General features: G+C 51.9%; 1 protein-coding gene across 2 annotated transcripts in view; it reads right to left on the bottom strand.

Moving 5' to 3' along the window:
* Positions 1-20,309, bottom strand: part of Myh9 (myosin heavy chain 9) — an 83,967-nt gene that overhangs the window by 23,897 nt on the left and 39,761 nt on the right. For both annotated transcript variants that reach the window (XM_013348789.2, XM_005354261.3), the window contains exons 4-14: positions 13,511-13,538; positions 12,661-12,754; positions 8,779-8,871; positions 8,190-8,253; positions 7,217-7,315; positions 6,803-6,946; positions 6,099-6,194; positions 5,287-5,405; positions 3,906-4,058; positions 2,875-3,048; positions 1,550-1,723 (exon numbers count right to left, since the gene is read on the bottom strand). In XM_013348789.2, coding sequence (XP_013204243.1) covers positions 1,550-1,723; positions 2,875-3,048; positions 3,906-4,058; positions 5,287-5,405; positions 6,099-6,194; positions 6,803-6,946; positions 7,217-7,315; positions 8,190-8,253; positions 8,779-8,871; positions 12,661-12,754; positions 13,511-13,538 — 1,238 coding nt within the window. The remainder of the gene's footprint in view (positions 1-1,549; positions 1,724-2,874; positions 3,049-3,905; positions 4,059-5,286; positions 5,406-6,098; positions 6,195-6,802; positions 6,947-7,216; positions 7,316-8,189; positions 8,254-8,778; positions 8,872-12,660; positions 12,755-13,510; positions 13,539-20,309) is intronic.

Genomic DNA, 20,309 nt, shown 5'->3' with positions numbered 1-20,309 from the left:
AGGCCAGAAACCTTTGCTTTCCTTGTCTGCTCACAACACCCATGTCTTCTATAATTGCATGCACTGTTCTAACCTTTCACAAATAGAGTCTCCCTGACACGAGTCCTGCTTTCATTGCAGAAGGTCCCAGAACAATACAAGCAGAGCAGCAGGCATCTTGGCCTTCTGCTCTCTAGCCCACATGCAGCCGCTGCCAGTGAGGAACAGGATGGGCCTTCCTTTTTCCATGCCGCATCCATGCTGCAAGACGGCAATTCAAAGGCAGTGCGGAGCAGCCCCGCTGGGCAGACATGGCACAGACATTTTATCATTCAGACCCTGGATGACAGACAGGTAGGGTGTCCCTGCCTTCCAAGTCCTACATCACAGGGTAGCAGAAGCAACCTATGAGCTACTGTGCTGGACCTGGGAACCACTGGAAGGAAATATAAGGCGAGGAAGCCTTCCGTGGGTAGGCTGTGTAAATAGCGCTTTGGGTTTTATTGTATTTTTCTGGGGAGTTTTAAGAGAGCTGCTTCGCAGAAGGAGCCAGGCCACACAGGCCAGGAGAGCACGGGAAAGCCTTGAGGTCACCATTGAAGAGATGCCAACTCAGCCCAGACTGTGTGCTCCCGTTAACACTGGAGACTCTGCAAAGAGCAGAGACTGCTGAGCAGAGAGCAGCTCCTCAGCTCACACCTTGGAGACTCAGTTAGGCTGAAGCCCCAGGAGCACACAGACTGGGATGAGTGCTAGCCAAGGGTCGAGCACAGCTCCACCACAGACCAGCTGTGCAGCCTCAGGACAACGGGCTGCCATCTACAGCAGGGACAACACCCTTCCCCTCGTAATGGAACACAACCAGCAATGTCTGGATACGGTGCAGAAGGGTACTACAGCCAGAAGTAAATACAGCCAGAAATAAATACAATAAAACCCAAAGCGCTATTTACACAGCCTACCCACGGAAGGCTTCCTCGCCTTATATTTCCTTCCAGTGGTTCCCAGGTCCAGCACAGTAGCTCATAGGATGCTTCTGCTACTCCTGTGCTTGCGGGAGAAGCGAGGTGTGAGGAGCGGAAGAAACAGCACTGCTCAACACTGCAACAAGTGCCAGTCCATCTCCACAAGACAGACAATGGGGCTGCAGGAGGCCGAGAAGCCTTACCCTACAGTACTGACCCAGGTGAGCTCACTGCATCCCTGTCTGCTCCCAGCTCAGGAAATGGAAGCTTGGAGAGATTAAGCACCTTGTCCAAAGTCATTCAGCTCCTAACTCTCAGGGATCTCATTTCAGCTACAGATTACAGCCACAGTTCCTCCACCCCTAAAACACATCACACCACAGCCTTGACATGCCCCCAACCCCACACGCTCCACAAGCTTCCAACACCACCACTAGGCCTGTGTGAAGGTGCTGTGAAAGCCATGTGCAGGCTTACTACAGTTACCACCATATTACCAAAAACTGCTTGGCCCCCACCCTCACCCCACGGCTGCCTGGCTTCTATGCCTGGAGATGACCCTACATCACGCACAAAGCGACTGACTCCTTCTCCAGGTGCCTCACCTTGCCAGCATAGTGTATGATACAGAAGTCAGCCTTGTCCTTCAGCTGCTTCGGCTTCTGGAACTTGGGGTGGGTACCCTGCTCCTGCACCACCTTCTCCACGAAGCTCTTGTCGGTGGCTTTGGGAAACCAGCACTCCTCATCTAGCAGGGCCAGGATGCCTGGGGGGCCCGCCTGGAGGAAGAGCAGCAGGGCACAGGTGAGCAGAGTGTAGAGCTACAACCACCCAGGGGATCCAGGCTTCTCACAGAGGGGGCATTCTCAGAGGGAAAAAGAGCAGCATTAGAGAGAGCACTTGAGTGAAGAACTCTGTTTCCAGGTCCCTCTGGAGTCTGGGCTATAGCTGAGAGAGGATGCACTGTAGCAGGTCTGCGGCAGTGGCAGTCACTAGCGAACTCCACTGAGACTGACAAAATGCACGGCTCCACCACCACACATACCCCAAGTGTCTGTTTCTGGGTTGCACGGGAACTGCTAAAGTTTACTCAGGGGCCCTTTGACTAAGCCCTGGCCCCTACACTGTGTCTACACAAACTGAGAAGAGACACCTAAGGAGGTTCTTGAAGAGGAGAGGGCCCAAAAGACGCAATCACCTGCTAGACACTGAACTTTCTAAGGAGTCAAGGACATCTTAGAGAATGTCTGACACTTTGGAGCCAGGTGGGTTCCTGACAACTGTAAATTCAAAGTAAGGAAAAACAAAACCTCAAAAAGTCAACATTACCAAACTACACATCCTGCTGCCAAGAACACTGTTTTCAAAGTGAACAGACTTTCTCCTGGGCCTTCTGACTATGCAACCTTCTATGTGGTTCAATGTCCAGGACACCAAAACCTGATCATCCAACAACACCCAGGAAGTGGTCCAGAAATAGAAACAAGTCAGGCTTCGATGCAGCGCACAAACCCAAAAGCCCAACCAGGCGGCCCTAACTCCACTGGGCAAGAGCTATAAATATGACCTGCTTTCAAGAGGGGATGGCTTCTTCTAGCCCAAGCTGTCTCTACAGTCAAGGCCATGGGGTCAATCCTGTAGGGCTGTGTTGATCCCAAGAACATGAAACCTGGGTTTTGTGTGAAAGGCTGCACAGTTCTGTGCTGTAGCATGCTATTTCTCGAAGATAAACGGGTCTGAGAAAAATGGAATGCATGGGCCAGTCACATCTCCATTCGACCAGGGTGTCTTTGCTGAGAGTCAAGGGCCCAGGCTGCGAGCTCTCTAAACAGCACTGACAGCAGGGAGAACTAGATCAGCTGGGGGCTGCAGATGCAGAGCAGGCACTGCAGAGAGGAGCAGGAAGCCAGACAGACCAGCTCGCTCTTACTGGCTTCTCAATGAGGTCAATGCAAGGCTGCAGGTCAAGGCCAAAGTCGATGAAGTTCCACTCAATGCCCTCACGCTGATACTCCTCCTGCTCCAGGATGAACATGGTGTGGTTGAACAGCTGCTGCAGCTTCTCGTTGGTGTAGTTGATGCACAGCTGCTCGAAGGAGTTCAGCTGCAGGGAGATAGAGGCATCAGAGAGGTACAAGGCCACCGGGAAGGGGAGGGCAGGGAAGGGATGCTGTCGACCGTCCAATCACTGCGTGTACAGCAGTGTCCGGGGTCTGCCCTGTCTCATTCCACAGCGGAGGAGCCCTCTCACAGGCTGATAATGCCCTGCTCTGGATAAAGTTATGAGACACAAAGTGGCTTAGCAAGGACGGGTGTGCTGCTGACTACGTTAATTAAAATACTAGGCTATGGAAATGCATCTGTGCTCCTCATGAAAGAGAACCAGCTGTGGGCTCCGTCTCCAGCATGCTGACAAATAGGTAAGTGGCAGCAGCAGATCGCTGCGACTCCACTGTGACATGGAAACACCTGGCATCTATTGCTAGTAATACCTCTGTGGCTGTGAGCTACACTCAAGCCACATGTAAAAAAATACACTTCACTGTTAGTGAAAACTAAAGACCATGTTTCCCATATCTAAGTTCTCAGCTGCGCTGAGATCGACTGTGGGCAACAGATGCAGGATCTCAGCAGCTCTCCCCACTTGATCTCAAAGACTTCATGGACAGGAACAATGTATGACCCCAAAGTACAAACTTTGGCTGGGAGAATAAATAACCGGGCACCATCCCCCATGAAGTCTCTAAGAGTTTGGCCTGAAAGGCCTGCCCCTCTAAAACTGCTAGCCGTCAATGGGAATACACGTGTGTTGTTTAAAACACACACCAACAGTGTTCCTCTGCAATGAAGATTACCGCTGTGAGCAGCTACAAAAACCATGACAAAAAAGACTCGGGACCCAAGAAGATGGCAGCCGAGAAATCAACAGGACAGCCAGAGGGTGTGAAGGGGTGAGCTTACATCAAAGATCTCGAAGCCGGCAATATCCAGAATCCCAATGAAAGAGGCGCCCTGCCTCTTGGTCTTATCCAGAGCTTTGTTGATGCGAAGCACTAGCCAGCGGAACATCCGCTCATAGGTAGCCTTGGCCAAAGCCTCAATGGCAAAGTCAGCCTAGGGACAATACCCAGGAGAAAGGAAGTCAGATACAAAGTCTGGAAGCCTCCTGCCTTTACCCCAGCAACCTCACTGTGAGGCTTTCCCCCAGAGAAACAGGGATAAAAGTAGAGAAAGCCTCTCAGATTCTCACTGTAGGGCTGTACAATGCCAACAGCTGAAACACCTCCATGCCCAGCTCACAGTATACCCAGATGTTTGAAAAGACCTTTGTTACTAGAACAAAGGCATGAAATATTTACAAAAGTAGTAAGATCCCAAGACTTCCTTCAGAACACTGCAGGTGGGAAGGGTGAAGACGGACCAAAACTGGCCATCTGCTAAAGCTGCCTCCTGACAGGCACAAAGGGGTCGTTCCATTATTCTCTTGTTTTGCTTGTTTCAAAGGCTCCATAATAAAAAGCCAGAATTGAAACTAAGTTAAAAGGAAAAAGAATCTGCAGGAAGTAACAATCTTCATGGGAAGACAATGCTGTTACTTCTCCTGGCTTTGCTGGATTTTCTTAAGTGTTTGTGTAGCATTTTCTAATTGGGGAGGGGGAGTCAAGGTTTCTTTTTAATTATTATGGACATAAACAGTTGAACACAATTACACACAATGGCTTTTGAAAACAATGTTGTTGTCTTTCCTATCATGGCCCTGTGCAAGAGTAGCCTAAGACACAGGCTCACAGATATCAAGTGGGGTCTTTTAGGAAGAGCCTTGATGCCATCTTCCAAGCGTTGGTGCCGTAAAACTCCATGACCAAAGCCACTGAAAAAGTAGACAGAAAAGGCAGAGGGCACTAGGCCCAGGAATGACAGGCACATTTGCCTGGCACAGGCAGGAAAGCCCCTGCTTGTCTCTCAGCACATGGAGCAAGGCAGCAGGTGGCAGAGAAACAACAACTTGGCCTGAGTTCCAAAGATGATGGGGCCGCTGCTGGAACCAGAAACCACAGCACAGAAACAGTGAAGCCTCATTTTAAGCAGAGACAGGATGTGACATCATTCTGAACACCAAGCAGCCTCAAGGTAGCACTTTCAAACGTGGACCTGGCATGTCCCTCGGCCTCTGATGTTCAAGAGTGCCACCCTGATGTTAGCAGCGCTGAGGTCTGAACAACAGGCCCTATTCAACTATCTTCACACAGCGAGCAGCCCAGCACAGGCCTCGCACTACACAGCTGCAAGAACATCGTCCCCGGAACTGTCATGTGACACACAGAGAGACACAATAGCATACCTGTTCTTTAGTCTGTGCCTTCTGCACATAGTCTCTCCCCACCTTGATGCGCGGAGTGAGGATGCCCCTGGTGAAATCGGTCACGTTGATTCCCAGGAGGTGGGACACCTTTTGAGCAGCTGACATTTTCAAAAAATAAGGAAAGGGGTGAGAAATGGTTTAATTAAACCCACATGTAGCCTGTGAGCAAAGAAGAAAGGTGTCATCACTGACTGGATCTAGCCTCGGTGCAGGCCTGTGGACATGGTGCCTCGGGCCTCCAAACCAGTGAAACTAGGCTTTCATGGGTGTAGGCCCACCCAAGGCACAGCAGTATATAGTCCCACAGAAGTAACCAAGACAAGCCACCAAATCCACGTTGGATGTTTTCAGAGGCTGTGAGGAGTCTATGTTGTAAGACTCAGTCACTTAAACAGGAAATAGTGGCTAACTGAGGTGATTTACAAGGTATCACATCCCGATCAGTTCAAGGGCAAGGCTCAGGTTACTTTGCCCCTCAAACAGAAACAGCGTTTAGCAACCAGGGTAAGAGGTTTGTCTTCAGGAACAAGTGAGCAAAACTCAAGCCAGGAGAGAAGATCCCCTAGCTCACTATCACTTGCTGTGTATTTTACACAAGTACAAACGACACAACTGGAGGACGGATGACAGCAGAGTAGACTGTGCCGTAAGCTCACAGCCAGCCTGAGGAACACAGTAAAATCCAACTCAAGAAATTTCAAAAACCAGAGGGCTACCCACCCACACACACGGACAAAGAGTGAGACTCTGGGGACTCTCTCCTAAGCATACCCACAGCTTAGTAGTGTTACCTGTGTTGTCGGGCATGGAAGCCTGGTCAGTGTTCCGTTCCTTCTTGAAGACAATGTTGCCAAGCTGAAGAACTCCTGAGATGACCCGCAGCAAGCCTATGGTGTTTGGAAAAGATGGGTCAGAGTAGACAAGAGGCTGGAGGAAGCCCCAGTTAAGGGTATAAAATCCACAGGAGATCTTTGGCTAAGCAGGGGTACTGCACTTCCTGAGGTACCGGAACACCAGGCCTTGTCTCCTGGTGTGTGAAAGCTACCTGCCTTGGGGGCTCACCACCACTCAGGACAGACTGTCTCTCCCAAACCTCAGCTTGACGAAACTATTCAAATACAAGGTCTGATAACATGTTCAACCTTTCCAACCTTACAGTAAGGACATGCTTCTGGCCCAAGACCCACTGCCTGCTTTTATAAACAACATCTTCTTGGGACACAGTTACACCCATCTGTTTAAATCGTGCCTGTGACTAAAGAGAGATGCTCTGGCCTGCCAGCCTCTCCCACACTTTGTAGAGCCAGAGCTCGGTGAATGCCTGTGATATCACCAAGAGCAAACCCTTGAAACTCAAGCCCACTCCATAAAGATGCAGAGATCCCCAGCACAAAAGCCAACAGGAAGTTATCCATGGGTCCCACATCTGCCTCAAGGCCCTTAGGGGCAGGCTAACCAATTACACCACCTCTACCACAGGAGGCCCTGCCCTTACCCATCTGCTCATCCTCTGGGATGCCCATAATCCTCATGGCCTCCATTGTCTCCTGGAACATGTCCTTGTCCTGCTGCCCAGGGATGGTGACATGACCGTTGGACAGGAAGCGGTATTTGTTGTATGGCTCCAACAGGAGGTCAGCTGTGAAAAGAGGAAGAGAGGCATGGGTCAGTGAAGTCTGAGAGGCAGGCTTCAGACAATGCTGTGACCTCCAAGACTTGGGGTTGTCAACGCCTGGACACCCTCTTCTCTGCTGACTCAGCGTGTGCAGCTGGCATTTGTGCAGCACAGAGCATCAAAGAAAACTCTGAGGCCAGACCTCCGCTGGGACACACCAAAACGCAGAAGCCCACCCCCACTTCTCCCACACCCCAGTGCCATGCCGCCCACCCCAGAGGGGCCCTGACGCACTCTTCAGGTGCTCCCCGGCCCCGGACAGCAGGTAGTAGAAGATGTGGAAGGTCCGCTCCTCCTTGGCTTGCCGGATGGCACGAGATTTCTCCAAAAGATCTTAGAGCATGTTAAAGAGCAACACACGCTGGAGGGAAGGGAACTCTCTGTCGTGCTCCCACCTCCACCGAACAGAACCGCATGTCACCAGAAAGGAAGAGAGGCAGAAAACAACAAAGCAGGGCAAAGCCAACTGCCTTCCTCCAGCCTTCAACCAGGCTGCAGAGCCTGGTCTGCCTACAGGACCCTGCTTGATGTGGGAGTGATTTCTTATTAATAAAGAAACTGCCTAGGCCCCTTGATAGGCCAACCCTTAGGTGGGTGGAGTAAACAGAACAGAATGCTGGGAGAAAGAAGCTGAGTCAAGGAGTCGCCATGATTCTCCCACTCCAGACAGACACAGGTTAAGATCATCCCTGGTAAGCCAGCTCGTGGGCTACACAGATTAATAGAAATGGGTTAGGTCAGTATGTAAGAGCTAGCCAATAAGAGGCAGGAACTAATGGGGCCAGGCAGTGTTTAAAAGAATACAGTTTGTGTGTAATTATTTCTGGTAAAGCTAGCCGTGCGTGCGGCCGGGTGCCGGGGACGCAGCCCCGCCGCTCCTACTACTACACCTGCTGATGAGTGACATCAGACTAGAGACTCCACAAAGGCCTCAGGGTAGTGCAAGGGGACAGAAAACAGCAGCCACCAGGTGGAACTGCTCTAGGACCCCACGAGTGATTTTTCAGGAGTTCCCCCCAATCCAAGAAGAATCCATCCTGAGCTCTGTGCCACATTTCTGGTCAGCTCTTGATATTGTCCCAGAGCCACACAAGTGGTAATGCAATGAGCTCAAGAAGGGAAAGTGCTAAAACGGAGCAGCAGCCTGTCCCGAGCGCGCCACCATCCCCAGCTCCATCAGCTCTTATTCCGTCAGACACAAGGATACAGGTCTCAATGTTGGCACCCACGATGTAACCATTGACATCAAAGTTGATGCGAATGAATTTACCCTGAGGAGACAAATACAGAGGAGACAAATCTCAGAGATAGGGAACAAGGGGCCCCACCCAACCCTGCCCCTGTACCCAGGAGGCTGAGAAGGGCCAAAAGCCCTGTGTTTAGAAGCTGAGCCAACATACAGGAGGCACTAGGTTACTTAATGTGCCCAGCCTGAGGTGAGTTCCTTGACGGAGAGAAGGCAGCAAGGAGAGACCTGTAATGGGCAGTGCTCCCTCCCATGTGACCTGACCCTGTGGCCACTGGTATGGCAGGGCATCCTGAGTACCAACAGACAAGTCCTCACTTCCTCCCTGGCTTTTCCCATCTTCTGTGAAAGAGGTTACTGCCACCATGGAGGGGGGGGGGGGGATGCTGACAGAAACATGTGCACCAAAGGGGGGAAGGAGGAAGCAACAAACTCAAATCTTCATTGTTTGGGGTGAAAACACCCAGGTGGGAGGTCATGGTGTCAAAACGTGTGCAGGCTCCCTTATGTCCCGAGAGCCACAGCCACAGCTCCACCAGCCAGGACTCACGAATCGCGAGGAGTTGTCATTCTTCACGGTCTTGGCATTTCCGAAGGCCTCCAGGATAGGGTTGGCCTGCAGCAGCTGCCGCTCCAGCTCGCCCTGTAGAGGAACCCAGTCTCATGAAGGCCAGGCAGCAGTCTGGGCTACTGAGCCCAAAGTGCCAGAAAGGGAGGCCTGCAGGGCCCCTGGTAGCTGCCACTCTAGCCTCCTCCTTCCCACTCGGCCTTTGGAAACAGACTGATCAGAAACTGACCTGTCTACCAGTTCTGGGAATGACCGTAAGAGTGTCGAGGGTAAGGAGATTAAGAGAAGGCATGGCACGAGCCTGTCTCCAGGACAGTCACCCTGTGTACACTGGCCTTCTGCCCACTCCTTGTATCCAGTCCCCATACTTTCCCTTTACATACAAGTAAGAATCAGATCCTCAAAAGACAAGTTACAGCAGCCAGAATGGAGTCAGCTGTACTGTCCCTACAGTACAGGAGATAGGGCCCCTTCCTATCTCCAAACCTTCCCTGACATCAGTAAGGGTCTCCAGGTGGGATCCGCGAGGCCCACTTTAGAGACCCAAATATTTAACAATAATTTTCACAAATCCTGGTGTCTGTTGGCTGGCAGAAGAAACCCTCGTGCATCTCATCCCTGGACCTAGGGGATTAGGTAGGCAGAGAGCTGCCCTCTTTCACAGGCGCAGGAGCAAGCTTGGAGAAGAAAGGACATTCTGCTCAAGGTCATCCAGTCATGGGTCAGCAAAGCTGGCGGTCAAACTAAAGTCTTTGCCCTAACCACTGTCAGCCACTTCGATATCTCCCGCCCCTGCCCCTGCCCCTGCCCCTGTCCTACACGGGGGAATCTGCCCTGCGGGGCCAAATCAGTTCTGCAAGCATTCATCAACCTCTTCAGCCAGCCAGCAGCAGCCAAGACTGGCCGAGGACACCGGGTCCTATTCTTCTTAACAGATCTCTAGAGGGTAAGAGCGGCGCTCCCACCAGGCAGGGTCGATGTTTATCAGAAGGGCTGGAGGGTGGCCAGGGCTTTACGGAAACAGCGGCCAACGGAGAGGGAGGAAAGGCAGCCTGGCAGCAGGGCAGCAGATCTCCCAGGAGAGTCAGTGATGCCACACCTGCCTGCCAGCACAACTGCCACAGACACGACTGGTCTGCAGGGTGACAGCCTTCCAGCACACCTACCAGACACCACATGCATCAGCAAGATTCTAGAGTCCACCAGAGCCCAGAAATGAACCAGGCTAAGCCTCCTCCACCTCCTCCTCTTCTTCCCACCACCTCATCCAAGGCTCCTCCCTTCTGTGGAAGCTTCCATGGCCCAGTAAGGTAAGTGGAGGAGAAGGTGGTCAGCAAGGCCAGGTCAAAGGGCAAGGGTGATCATGCCCTCAGAGACAGCTCCACATGTGTACCTGGCACCAACAGTCACCCTCCCGGAAGGCACCAGGCTGCCTCCCAAAGGCCTCGGGTGAGCCTGCCAGTCAGCCCGCAAGCAACCCGCACAGCCAAACTTAGGCACTGCTCCCCACCCAGTGACGCTCCTAACAAAGCAGATGCCAGGCCGCCAGGATGGCTGGGCCACTCCTGTTCTCTCAAACAGTCTCAACTCAAGCTTCTGTCTGGACCTACACACAGCTGCTGGGAAAGTGGGCTCACTGGGCCAAGTGGGAGCAATTACAGAGCCCATTCCCTGCTGCCAGTGGTGATGGCTGACCGACAGAGTTTGCTTTATGGACATCTAATTGGGCACAGGAGAGACTGTGAAATTGGCACAATATGAAATGATGTGCTGGTGTATGGTCCTAAGCTTGGAATTACCAGTCCGGTTTTTGAAAAGCTTCCTCGGGTGGTATTTCAGTCAGGGGGCTCCAACTAGTACATTAAAAAACAGAGGAACAGGGTCATCCTCAGACTACAGAAGCCCACCCTTGCCCTTCCTCTTAATATCCTATCTGATGGGCTTGCTTGCTTGTGTATGTATGTTTTGGTTTTTGTTGTTTTTTGTTGTGTGGGATTTTTGTTTTTGTTTTTGTTTTTGCAGTGGAGGAGGTGAGCCAGTCACTGCAGGTAGAGAGTTCTCTCCCAGAGATGTCACAACAGGCCTCACACTGAGAAACTAGTTGGGCAAGTGTGGGAAATCACAGCACAGCTTCAGGGACGATGAACAACTACACTGGTCAACGGCCTTAGCTGTGTCTGGACACCAGAGGCAGCATTCACTCGAGCTGGAGGTGGGGCCAGCACAGAGTACCCACCACACACTGTGTCTTTCTAGCTCTCCCCCCACTATGTCCCTAAGATCCCCCAATTATTTGTATGCCTGAGGCCTGTCTTTCCTCTAAAGTTGGAACCCAGGCATGAGGTGCATGGGGCCCTTTTACTGCTCTCTAACTGGGGTCCTGTCTCCTGTCCTCCAGGGCAGAGACCCCAGTGTCACCCTCCTAAGAATCAGTCACATACCAAGCATTCAATAAATAGCTGGGAAATGGATTTTACTCCAAACTCAGAGAAAAAAAAACCTCAGCCAGAGACTTCCTAACCTCCCAGCTCAGTTTTTAAAATAGGCCTCCTATAAAGAATGGAAAATGGCGGGGAGGGGGGACTTTATTAGTTTCTAAATATAATTACTGACACCCTGTGGAAAAAGTTTCAGAAAGCTTGGCATGTGGAGAGTTGTTTCTGGTCTGATTCCAGAAGACAGTACAAGGGTGTTGTGTGGCTGCACCCCAGCTATGCATGCAGAGACACACCCCAACTTACTGGTGAACACAGTGCACAGGACCCCAGTAAGGTGAAGCCAGTGAGGGCAGTAGAGCACCCCTGATGGCCTTGGGGAGGCATCACTAGTACTTAGATTCCTCAGGGCAGCCGAAGTGTATGAGGAGAGTGGGGGCTCCTCAGCCATACTCAACACTAACCACTGCTTTCCCCAAGAAACTCCAATCTGGGACCTCCCAGTATCTCCCCCAGTTTGTGCCAGGAGACGAAGGGCCAGCCATCTGTAACTGGTGTGGACTACAGTGAGCATGTGGGACTCTGGGAAGGCAGGTACACACCCCATCGTGCCTGCACAGGCACTGCACGGGGCGCAACTGAAATTTCAGGCAGGTCTGGCGTTCTGAGAAAAGCCCAGTGATGAGGCTGACCCCAGTCAGGAACTGCCCCCTCAGAGTGCACCAGAGGCCTGTGTGCATCACACCCAGCCCTCCTCCCAAGACAACCAGTGAGCCGAGCCTCTAAAGAAAGTTCTAGCTGCAGAAAGTGACAATGTGTGACGTGAAAGCTGCTCAGAAGAATGTACAGAATCCAAGGACACACGATGGCAGAACACGCATTCCCGGTGCAGAACGTGCAGTAAAACGTGCATCTCACCTAGCCAGGACACTGCTGAGTTCCACCAAAATCCACCAAGAGAAGAGGGAGAAAAGGAAGTAAGATGACTTTCCAACTGTCCTTTCTTGGTGAGGGAGGACTGTCCACCCAGAGACATTATTCCCACAACAGAACAAGGATACAGGGATTTGACGGCAGGTCAACCCAAGTCCTTCTGGCCTCCATTAACTGGAGAACCTTGTCTCGGACTGTCTCTTCCAGTCTCAGAGGTGGAGTGCATGCAGCAACCAGCTGCCACGCCAAGGGTTCTGCTAAGTAGACCCTGGGATGGGTCCAGTTTTCATAACAACTTGAAGAGTTTGGAGGACAAGAATGGAATGGACCTGCTACCACCCAAGTACTCCTGAGACTGCTAAGCTGCTGCCTAGGGAAAAAAGCTGGGCCTCTGCTTCATGCCCAAGAGCATCCTCACTTAAAGTTGAGGCCTCCATTATAAGCCTTCCTCCTTTACCACCCTCTGCCAAGGCCCAGCAAGGCACCAGGCACTCACCTGGTCCTTCTTGCTCTTGTGTGAGGATGCCACGTGCGCCAGGTACTGGATGACTTTCTTGGTGTTCTCTGTCTTGCCTGCTCCAGACTCACCCCTGCCAAGAGAGTTGAGGGGGTCCTCGGTAAGATGCAGCTATGTCCTCAGCCTCCACCCCTTACAGCGTGTCCCGCTGTCTACCATTCTGCCCTTCTGTGGGGACCCACGAGGAGCCAACAGGAAGAAAGGGGCACAGCAAACCAAATGTGAAGCTCTGCAGTTCTCCCTGTCTGCTTCCCATGGCCCACCAGAGGCCAGACAAAAGTCGATTCATAGCCACTGCCTACCCTGCTCACTTGGCAGCCTTCAGAGCTAAATGTTTGAGACATCGGGGGAGGCAGCTGCTGACCTAGGAGCCAAAGGCACTTATATGTGTTCCCCTGAAATAACCCTAGGAGGCGGTTTCCTTATTAAGATGGACAGTAGCCAGTATCAGCCTACATCAGGTAAGGAAGGCCACCATCCCCGGTCGGAAGGCATGTGCCATGCTGGAAGTTCTGGAAACGCCAGCTGGTGCCTTTTGCTGGAGCTTGTGGTGATCCTCTGCTGTCACCCACCCACACTCGAGTACCACTCCTTTAAGGGCTGACAAAGGCCTTAGCTGTGACTGGGACCACTGGGCAAAAGACACATAGCCCTGAGTCCTGTCTTGAGGCAAAAGGAGGGACCTGAACTGGAGCCTATCAACCCCCTTCAACAGGATAAAAGTATTCTTTCCCCATGAATAAGAGTAGGGGTGAGCTCAATCCCCAGCACCACAAATACAACTATCAGAGCGATAAACAACCCACACACACACTCATAAAACACTTACGTGCACAGAATGGACTGGTCTTCTCGGTCTGTAACAAAGAAGAGGACATCAGATTACCTTGGGAAGAAGAAACCTGTCCCTTCCCACCTCCATGAAATGTTGCCAAGACAAGGAACAAAGACTTAAATGCTGCTCTGAAGGGACCCTTGCAGACCTCCAACCTGAGCTGCCTATGGACAGTCCCTTAAGAGGAGCATCTGTAGCATCAAAGTCCCAGAAAGCTGCCTGCCCCGAGTCCAGGCTGTACACACACTTCCCACTCTATCCCAAGAATATCAGAAAACAATGCCCATGCCAGGCTCCCAACACTGCCCATATTTAAGCAAGGAATACTGTTTAAGAAGCCAGAAATCAGAGCAGGCAACATGACAAGGCCTAGTTTGCAATGGGACAGTCCCGGTATGAGATGCTGCCTCAAAGAGACAATGTGAGCCCCGTGAACTCCTCATGTTGTGGGGCAGCCCATATGTAAAGGACACACAGTAATGTGTGGCCCATGCAGGACACACAGTAATGACAAGATCGAGGGACCCAGCAATCGTGAACAGCTCTGACAGTGTCTCTGAGGTCCTGCCCTCTACACCAGGGGCAGGAGCTTCCAACAGCCACCACTCAGCAAGGAGGGATGTGAATGTTCCTTTTACATGTGGGGACAACTGCACTCTGAAAGCTAGGGGACAGTGCCCTGCGCTCTGAAATTCCAGGACAAGCTACAGCCCCAGGTGGGTGCTGAGTGTCCCACTTTAGACCCTATAGAGTCAGAGCGGTTGGACCCAGCACCATGTTATTTGGTAACATCTGAACTACACTCGACTGTGGCTCTCCACAGCACAAGGTACACTGGCGACTCACTCCTCTTTGTGATTATTTTGATAAACACATACAACAGCTCTGGTGCTGACCCTGTGAGTACAGTGATCTCCTGAAGGGCCACAATCATCTCTGTGATAGAGCAGCAGTGGCAGAGGGGAGAAGCGGGAGAGCCAATCAAGGGGCGCTGGTGGCTACTGGTAGAACCAGCATTGCCAGACAGTAGATGCCAGCCATTCATGAAGGGCACTCCTGGCTCTTACTCTGCTAGGGCCCCGTGAGACAAGGTGCTCAGAGAATGACTCATGGCTTTCTGTGTGTGGCCTCAGGTCATGGAATTAGCCATCTAACACCAGACTGACCAGGCAGATGACCTGCCCTCCTGTAGGTGAGCTTTCTAGCTGGCCCAATCTCAACAGCATGTAAGGCTGAGTACACACTGCCAACCCCACTCTGTCAACTGGCTGAGCAGAAGGGAAGGCTGGACTCCAAGACAGGAAGCCAGAAAAAGGAAGCCTTACACCCGACAGGGGCAGCCACTGTCCATGCCCTCAGCTGCAGCCTTCACCCTACTCTCAAGGAATAACCACCAAGCCAGGCACTTGGAGGTGAGGCAGAACTGCTGGGCACTGAAGGCCAGGGTGAACTGTATAGTTGACACAAACCAAAAGATGAGAAAGATGAAATGCCTCAGAGTGGGAGGAGGGGGAGCCCCACGCTTCGCACTCACACAACACTATCTAACCTCTATGAGAACCACTCAGCAAGAAGGCAAGAAGCAGGCACTCAACCTTCCCACACCTTGCCCTGTGTTTCCAAAAACATTCGTTCTTCAAAGCTGCCAGACAATGACTGAGAAAGAGCAGAGCCTCGACAAGACAGGCAGGGATACAGGAAAAAGCAGGAGGTGGCTGGGGACGGGCTGGAAGAGAGCCATTTTCACTCCTTCCTCCCCAACAGCAGTTGCTTCCTCCATGAGGCTGGAGCAAGCATTTCTGTCATCCCAGGCTCTGCCCTCCCCTAGCAGCTCCCTGTGGTTGGCCCCAGCTGTGGCCGCAGGCGGGCATGTTTAGTCACCCCTCCAGAGCAGGCAAGAATGTACCTGCGTGTGCTGGCGAAGCTTGAGCAGAAAGGGCCTGGTGCTACCATAAAAGGAAACATTCCCCATTCCTTCAGAAGGAACTGTTTCCCAGGGCTGTCCAGGCCCAGTCCCTGGATGACTGGAATTCCTTCAACTGTGTGAGGAGGAATCAGAGACTTCACTACTCAACAGGAAGTGGGGTGGCCAACACACATGCACACACGGACACACATGCACAGAAAGAGACATTTGGGCAGCTGTGTTCAGTCCTATTTACACAGAGAAGCACACTTGCATACACACAGGTATGCCCTGGTGGACAGACATATGAGCAGGAACATGAGTGTGTAGAGCAGTACACACTCAGATACTTGTGTGCAAAGAGATCCACTGAGTGCACGAAGCAATACGCAGACACTTGTGTGTAAACAGACCCACAGTGCATGTATGTACTTACGTACATACACAGACACAGAGGCCTGCAACATAGAAGGTTCAGCCTACCCGCCACCCTTGCCCTTTCCTCTCCACTTTCAGAGGCTCTTTCTGCCACCAACAGTCCAAGCACAGTTCAAAGGAATCCCAACCTGCTTTGCCAGACTCTGCTGAACTACTGCTTTCAAAGAAGAGCCACCAAGAGGCCACCTCCTTCCTTCAGGTGAGGGCCCCCAACACTTAAGAGAGTGACTCACACAGAGCCTCTTAAGTCCTCAAAGTCCTTACAACCCTCCTGACCTCTTGGGTAGCCAAAGGAAACCTTCCCCAGTCAGGTAAGGCAGGAAGTGTGACGGCCTGATTTGTCTAGTTTTTCTTTTTCTCAGTCATTTGTTTGAGATGTGCCCAGGCTCAGAGCATTCCCTTACAGATGATGGCATCAGTTCCCAGAAAGTAGTGGGCTCTCAGCCTGAGCCAGTTCACCCTGCTGCCTGTGCTTCCTGTGCTCTGGAAAGGACTCTCCTTGGTACTGGTGCCAGCAGTCCTGCCTCACTCATACTGTCGGCCTCAGTGGCTAAGGACACACAGAGGCCAGCTAAACGGTCAAAGAGTTTATCAGAAATAACCTTTTGTCCGTCTTCTACCTTGGGGCTTGGGAGTTAACAGCCACCGGCATAACCGTATTCAGAAGCACAGGCTCTGAACCACCCAGGACCCCATCTCATCCTGGGCCACACCACAGAGGATGTGGGCTGAGGCAGCACTGAGTTTCAGCGTGGTTGCTAGAACTCCAGCAGCTGCAGCCTTTCCTCGGTCAGAATCTTAACAAAGCACTGAGCAGGGGACAGTGGCTAGCAGAGGGCAGTCTAGCTACCGCTGCCCATACACCCAGAGCAGTTAGAAAGGATTAGAAAGGAAGCCGTTAGCTGTGCCCCTGGAGCCCTCTGGGAATGAATGCTCAAGGCCCACTCAGGATGCTGTCCTTAACCACTCCCACACTCTATCCCCATCTCCAAGCTCTCAAAGAGCCTTTCAGAACCACAAGAAAAGCTCTCATGAGTGAAACACAGCAGCCAGGCTCTTCCCGCCCTGAGCTGACTTTAAACCCAGAAGCTGAGTTCACGGAATGAGGGGAATGAGGTCACAAGCTGATGTGGCCACCCTGAGTGGACAGGTTTCTAGCTAGCTCAGAAGAACACCTGAGGCCTGGCTGCAGGTGTTCCATCCCAGGCATTTAGATTCCTACACATAAGGGGTGGGGGTGGGGGAAGAAGCAGTGCTATGGCTCACTTCCTCTGTGAGAGGAGCTATGGCTGATTCTTGTCCATAAAAGGCTGTGAGGCTTCAGACTACTAGCACAGTGGTGACATCAGCCAGACAGGAAGTACAGGAGGAAGGGTGCAGGCTGCTACTAGAACTGACTCATGGCCAGGCTCAGAGAGTCTACCTCCCAGGAGGAACTGTCATAAGGCCATAGCTGGGTGAGTGCCCTGCCTGAGGAACCCCCACCTCGAGGTCTACTGGGTTCTCTGGGGCTGAGAAGTGGATAGGTCAAGGTAGGCCAATAGTGGATGGCAATAGAGTAGGCAATGTGCCTCCCTGAGTCAGGATCATGACAAGCAGCCCGCTTCCAAATGTGCTCTGGAGAAATTACACAGCGGACCTGAGGGTGGCTTACTGTGTGCAGACTGTGTAGGCAAGGTGACTTCTTGTACTGGGTCACCAGAGGCAGACACTGAAACTCCAGAGTCAAGTGTCTGGATACTGTCTGGGTGTCAGGAAGTCAAAGCACAAAGGATTATGCAAAGCATATAAAATGCGGGTACCAGTTCAAAGTTAGAAGTGGGAAGGCCTTAGTGTAGCCTGAGGAAGCTGATGATTTGACTCAAGCAGGCCTTTGTCCCACTAAAAACCCTACAGGCTAGGTCTAACCTCTCGATGCACAGAGGCCAGAGCCATGCAGAGAGCGAGCCATGCATGATGATAGCAAGCCTTCGAGCAGCTCCGATGTCATCTCCCCAGCCAGCCCAATCACAGCCTGAGTGACAAGCACTTGGGAAGCAGACGGAAAGGTGAGAATAAAGGGTGCAAAACCCGCTTCCTACTTATTACCAGAGGTTGCAGACAGGCTGAACAGAGGTCTGCCGGCAGCCATTTAAGAAGGAAGCCCCTTGCCAGGGGCCCATAAGCACACAATGCAGTCCAGGACACACAGGCAGTTGCTCATTCAAATCCCTACTAGAGACAAATGGAGTTGGCCCCTTGACCTGTGCTTCTCTCCAAGACCTGGTCCAAGAAGCCTGGGCCTCAGGTGCAAAGGGCGGGAGTCAGGCAGCCCTTCCTGTCAGTCCCTGGATGATTGGAACAAAGCTCCAGGACTGACTCTAGACCTTCAATATGCTAAAAGTGAGTGAGACCCCAGACCTTCTCTTGGCCAGATGCACCAGCAAAACTCAGGAGCACAAGTGAGCTATTTCCACTTCTCTGCTGGCAAGGCTGAGAGCAAATGTTTTTGACTGGCCCCTCACCTGGCACAGGTGGCTCCAACAGGTTTGTAAGGTTGGAAATCCAAAACCACCCGAATGCCCACTGCCCACGGCAAATGCCTTCAGGAAGCACCCAGTCAGCTCTGCCTTGCTCAGTGGCTCCCTGCTGGATCCTGGACAGATGGTAAGGAGTCACGGTGGAGCCACAGTTGATGGCTCTGCAGAGCTGTGCTCTTGGGGAAGAAGAACAAAAGCAAAGTAGGACAGACAGGAGCCAGAGAGACAGAGTCAAGCAGGCTCAGAGAGAGCTGATGCGCGAAGGACAGGCACACCAACGGCCCTGGATAAGCTCAGGGAGAAGAGTGAGGGGAATGACAGTGGGGGTGGGGTGCTCTGGAAGACGCCCTGACCTCTAGTAGCCTTGCCAGTCTAGTAAAGGGTATACTGGGGGCTGCCAGGAGAAGCATGCCACAGCCACAGGAGCACAGCTGCACACCCTCTCCCTTCAGCTTGGGCCTCAGCACTACTGTATTCTGGACCAGCTGAAGGGGGACAGATAAGACACACACACTCTCTCTCTCTCTCTCTCTCTCTCTCTCTCTCTCTCTCTGTGTGTGTGTGTGTGTGTGTGTGTGTGTGTGTGTACAGACAAGACTATAAACGGGGTGTGTGTCTGTGTCTGTGTGTGTGTACAGACAAGCCTATGAACAGTTGTGTGGGTGTCAGTCTATCTGTCTCCCTGACCCTAAGCTATACTGTCTGAATGCTTAAAACATCGTATGTCCTAGGGAGTCAATACTGAGCCAATACCCCGGGGCTCAAGATCCAGGACCTGCATGTGTGCAGGTTGCCCACTTGTTCACCTCTCTTTGGCTTCAGGGAATTATTTTTGTTCTCATCTGATAGCTTCACCCCAGAAAGCCAATGGGAAAGCAAAGTGTCTCTCTTCTCTCAACACAGCACTGTCTAGTCCTAGCATACCAGAACACAGCCCCAGGACTTGGGAGAGCAAGACACATGCTCGAACAGCAACCAAGCATGGTCTGCCCACTGGATTCTACAGGTAGATTTTTTAAAGGTAGGTTTTGCTTATATGTATGTCTCATGTACCTGGTGTCCTCTGAGGCCAAAGAGGGAAATAAACCCCATAAAACTGGAGTTACTGACATTTGTAAGCCACCATGTGGATGCTGGGGCTCAACCCTGGTCCTCTGGAAGAGCAGTCACTGCTCTTAACCACTGAACTATCTCACCAGTCCCTACAGGTAGATTTTTTTATAGTTACCTTTTTTGAGGGGGTGAGGGTGGATGGACTAACAAAACCATAGGGTCAAGTTTCCAATTACTCTCAAAATAGCTTTGCTGGCCCAGGTCAAAGCATGAGGGGAAGGGGACCACTGCTAAGCTGGATGGAAACCGTAAAGCTGAGTTGTGAAAAAGGATCACTATTGGGCTAGCAGTTCAGCTCAGCAGGTTACTGACTCGCAAGTCATCTACTGGGTTCAATCCCTAGCACAGAAAAGGAAAGAAAACCAGCAAAAGGGACCCTCTTTAGAAAGAGGAGCCTAAATGTGAGGATGAGGAAACTGACGAGATCAAAATACGGTGGCTTGCTCCAGGAACAGACCCGCTGTCCCGGGAGCAGCGCGGAGGGAGCGGCCTCCTAGCTCCAGAACTGGGGGAGAAGTAGGTAGGAAGCTTGTGTGTCTGTTTCGCTATTGGCCCACCAGCAATAGGGGACAGACAGAGGGATGGATGGGCAGATGGACTGACAGACAGACAGACAGACACACACACACACACACACACACAACCTGAACAAAGTGACATCCTCCTAGAAGACCCACAGAGACCATTATTAGCCCAAGGCCTTACTGCTACAAGACTGAAGCCCCTCTGGAGATACAACAAAGTCAGTCTGAAACCCTCTGGAGATACAGAAGTCAGTCTGAAGCCCTCTGGAGATACAACAAAGTCAGTCTGAAGC

The sequence above is a fragment of the Microtus ochrogaster genome, chromosome 15 (assembly GCF_000317375.1).
Source record: "Microtus ochrogaster isolate Prairie Vole_2 chromosome 15, MicOch1.0, whole genome shotgun sequence".
Taxonomy (NCBI): domain Eukaryota; kingdom Metazoa; phylum Chordata; class Mammalia; order Rodentia; family Cricetidae; genus Microtus; species Microtus ochrogaster.
This window is presented reverse-complemented; position numbering and strand designations above follow the sequence as displayed.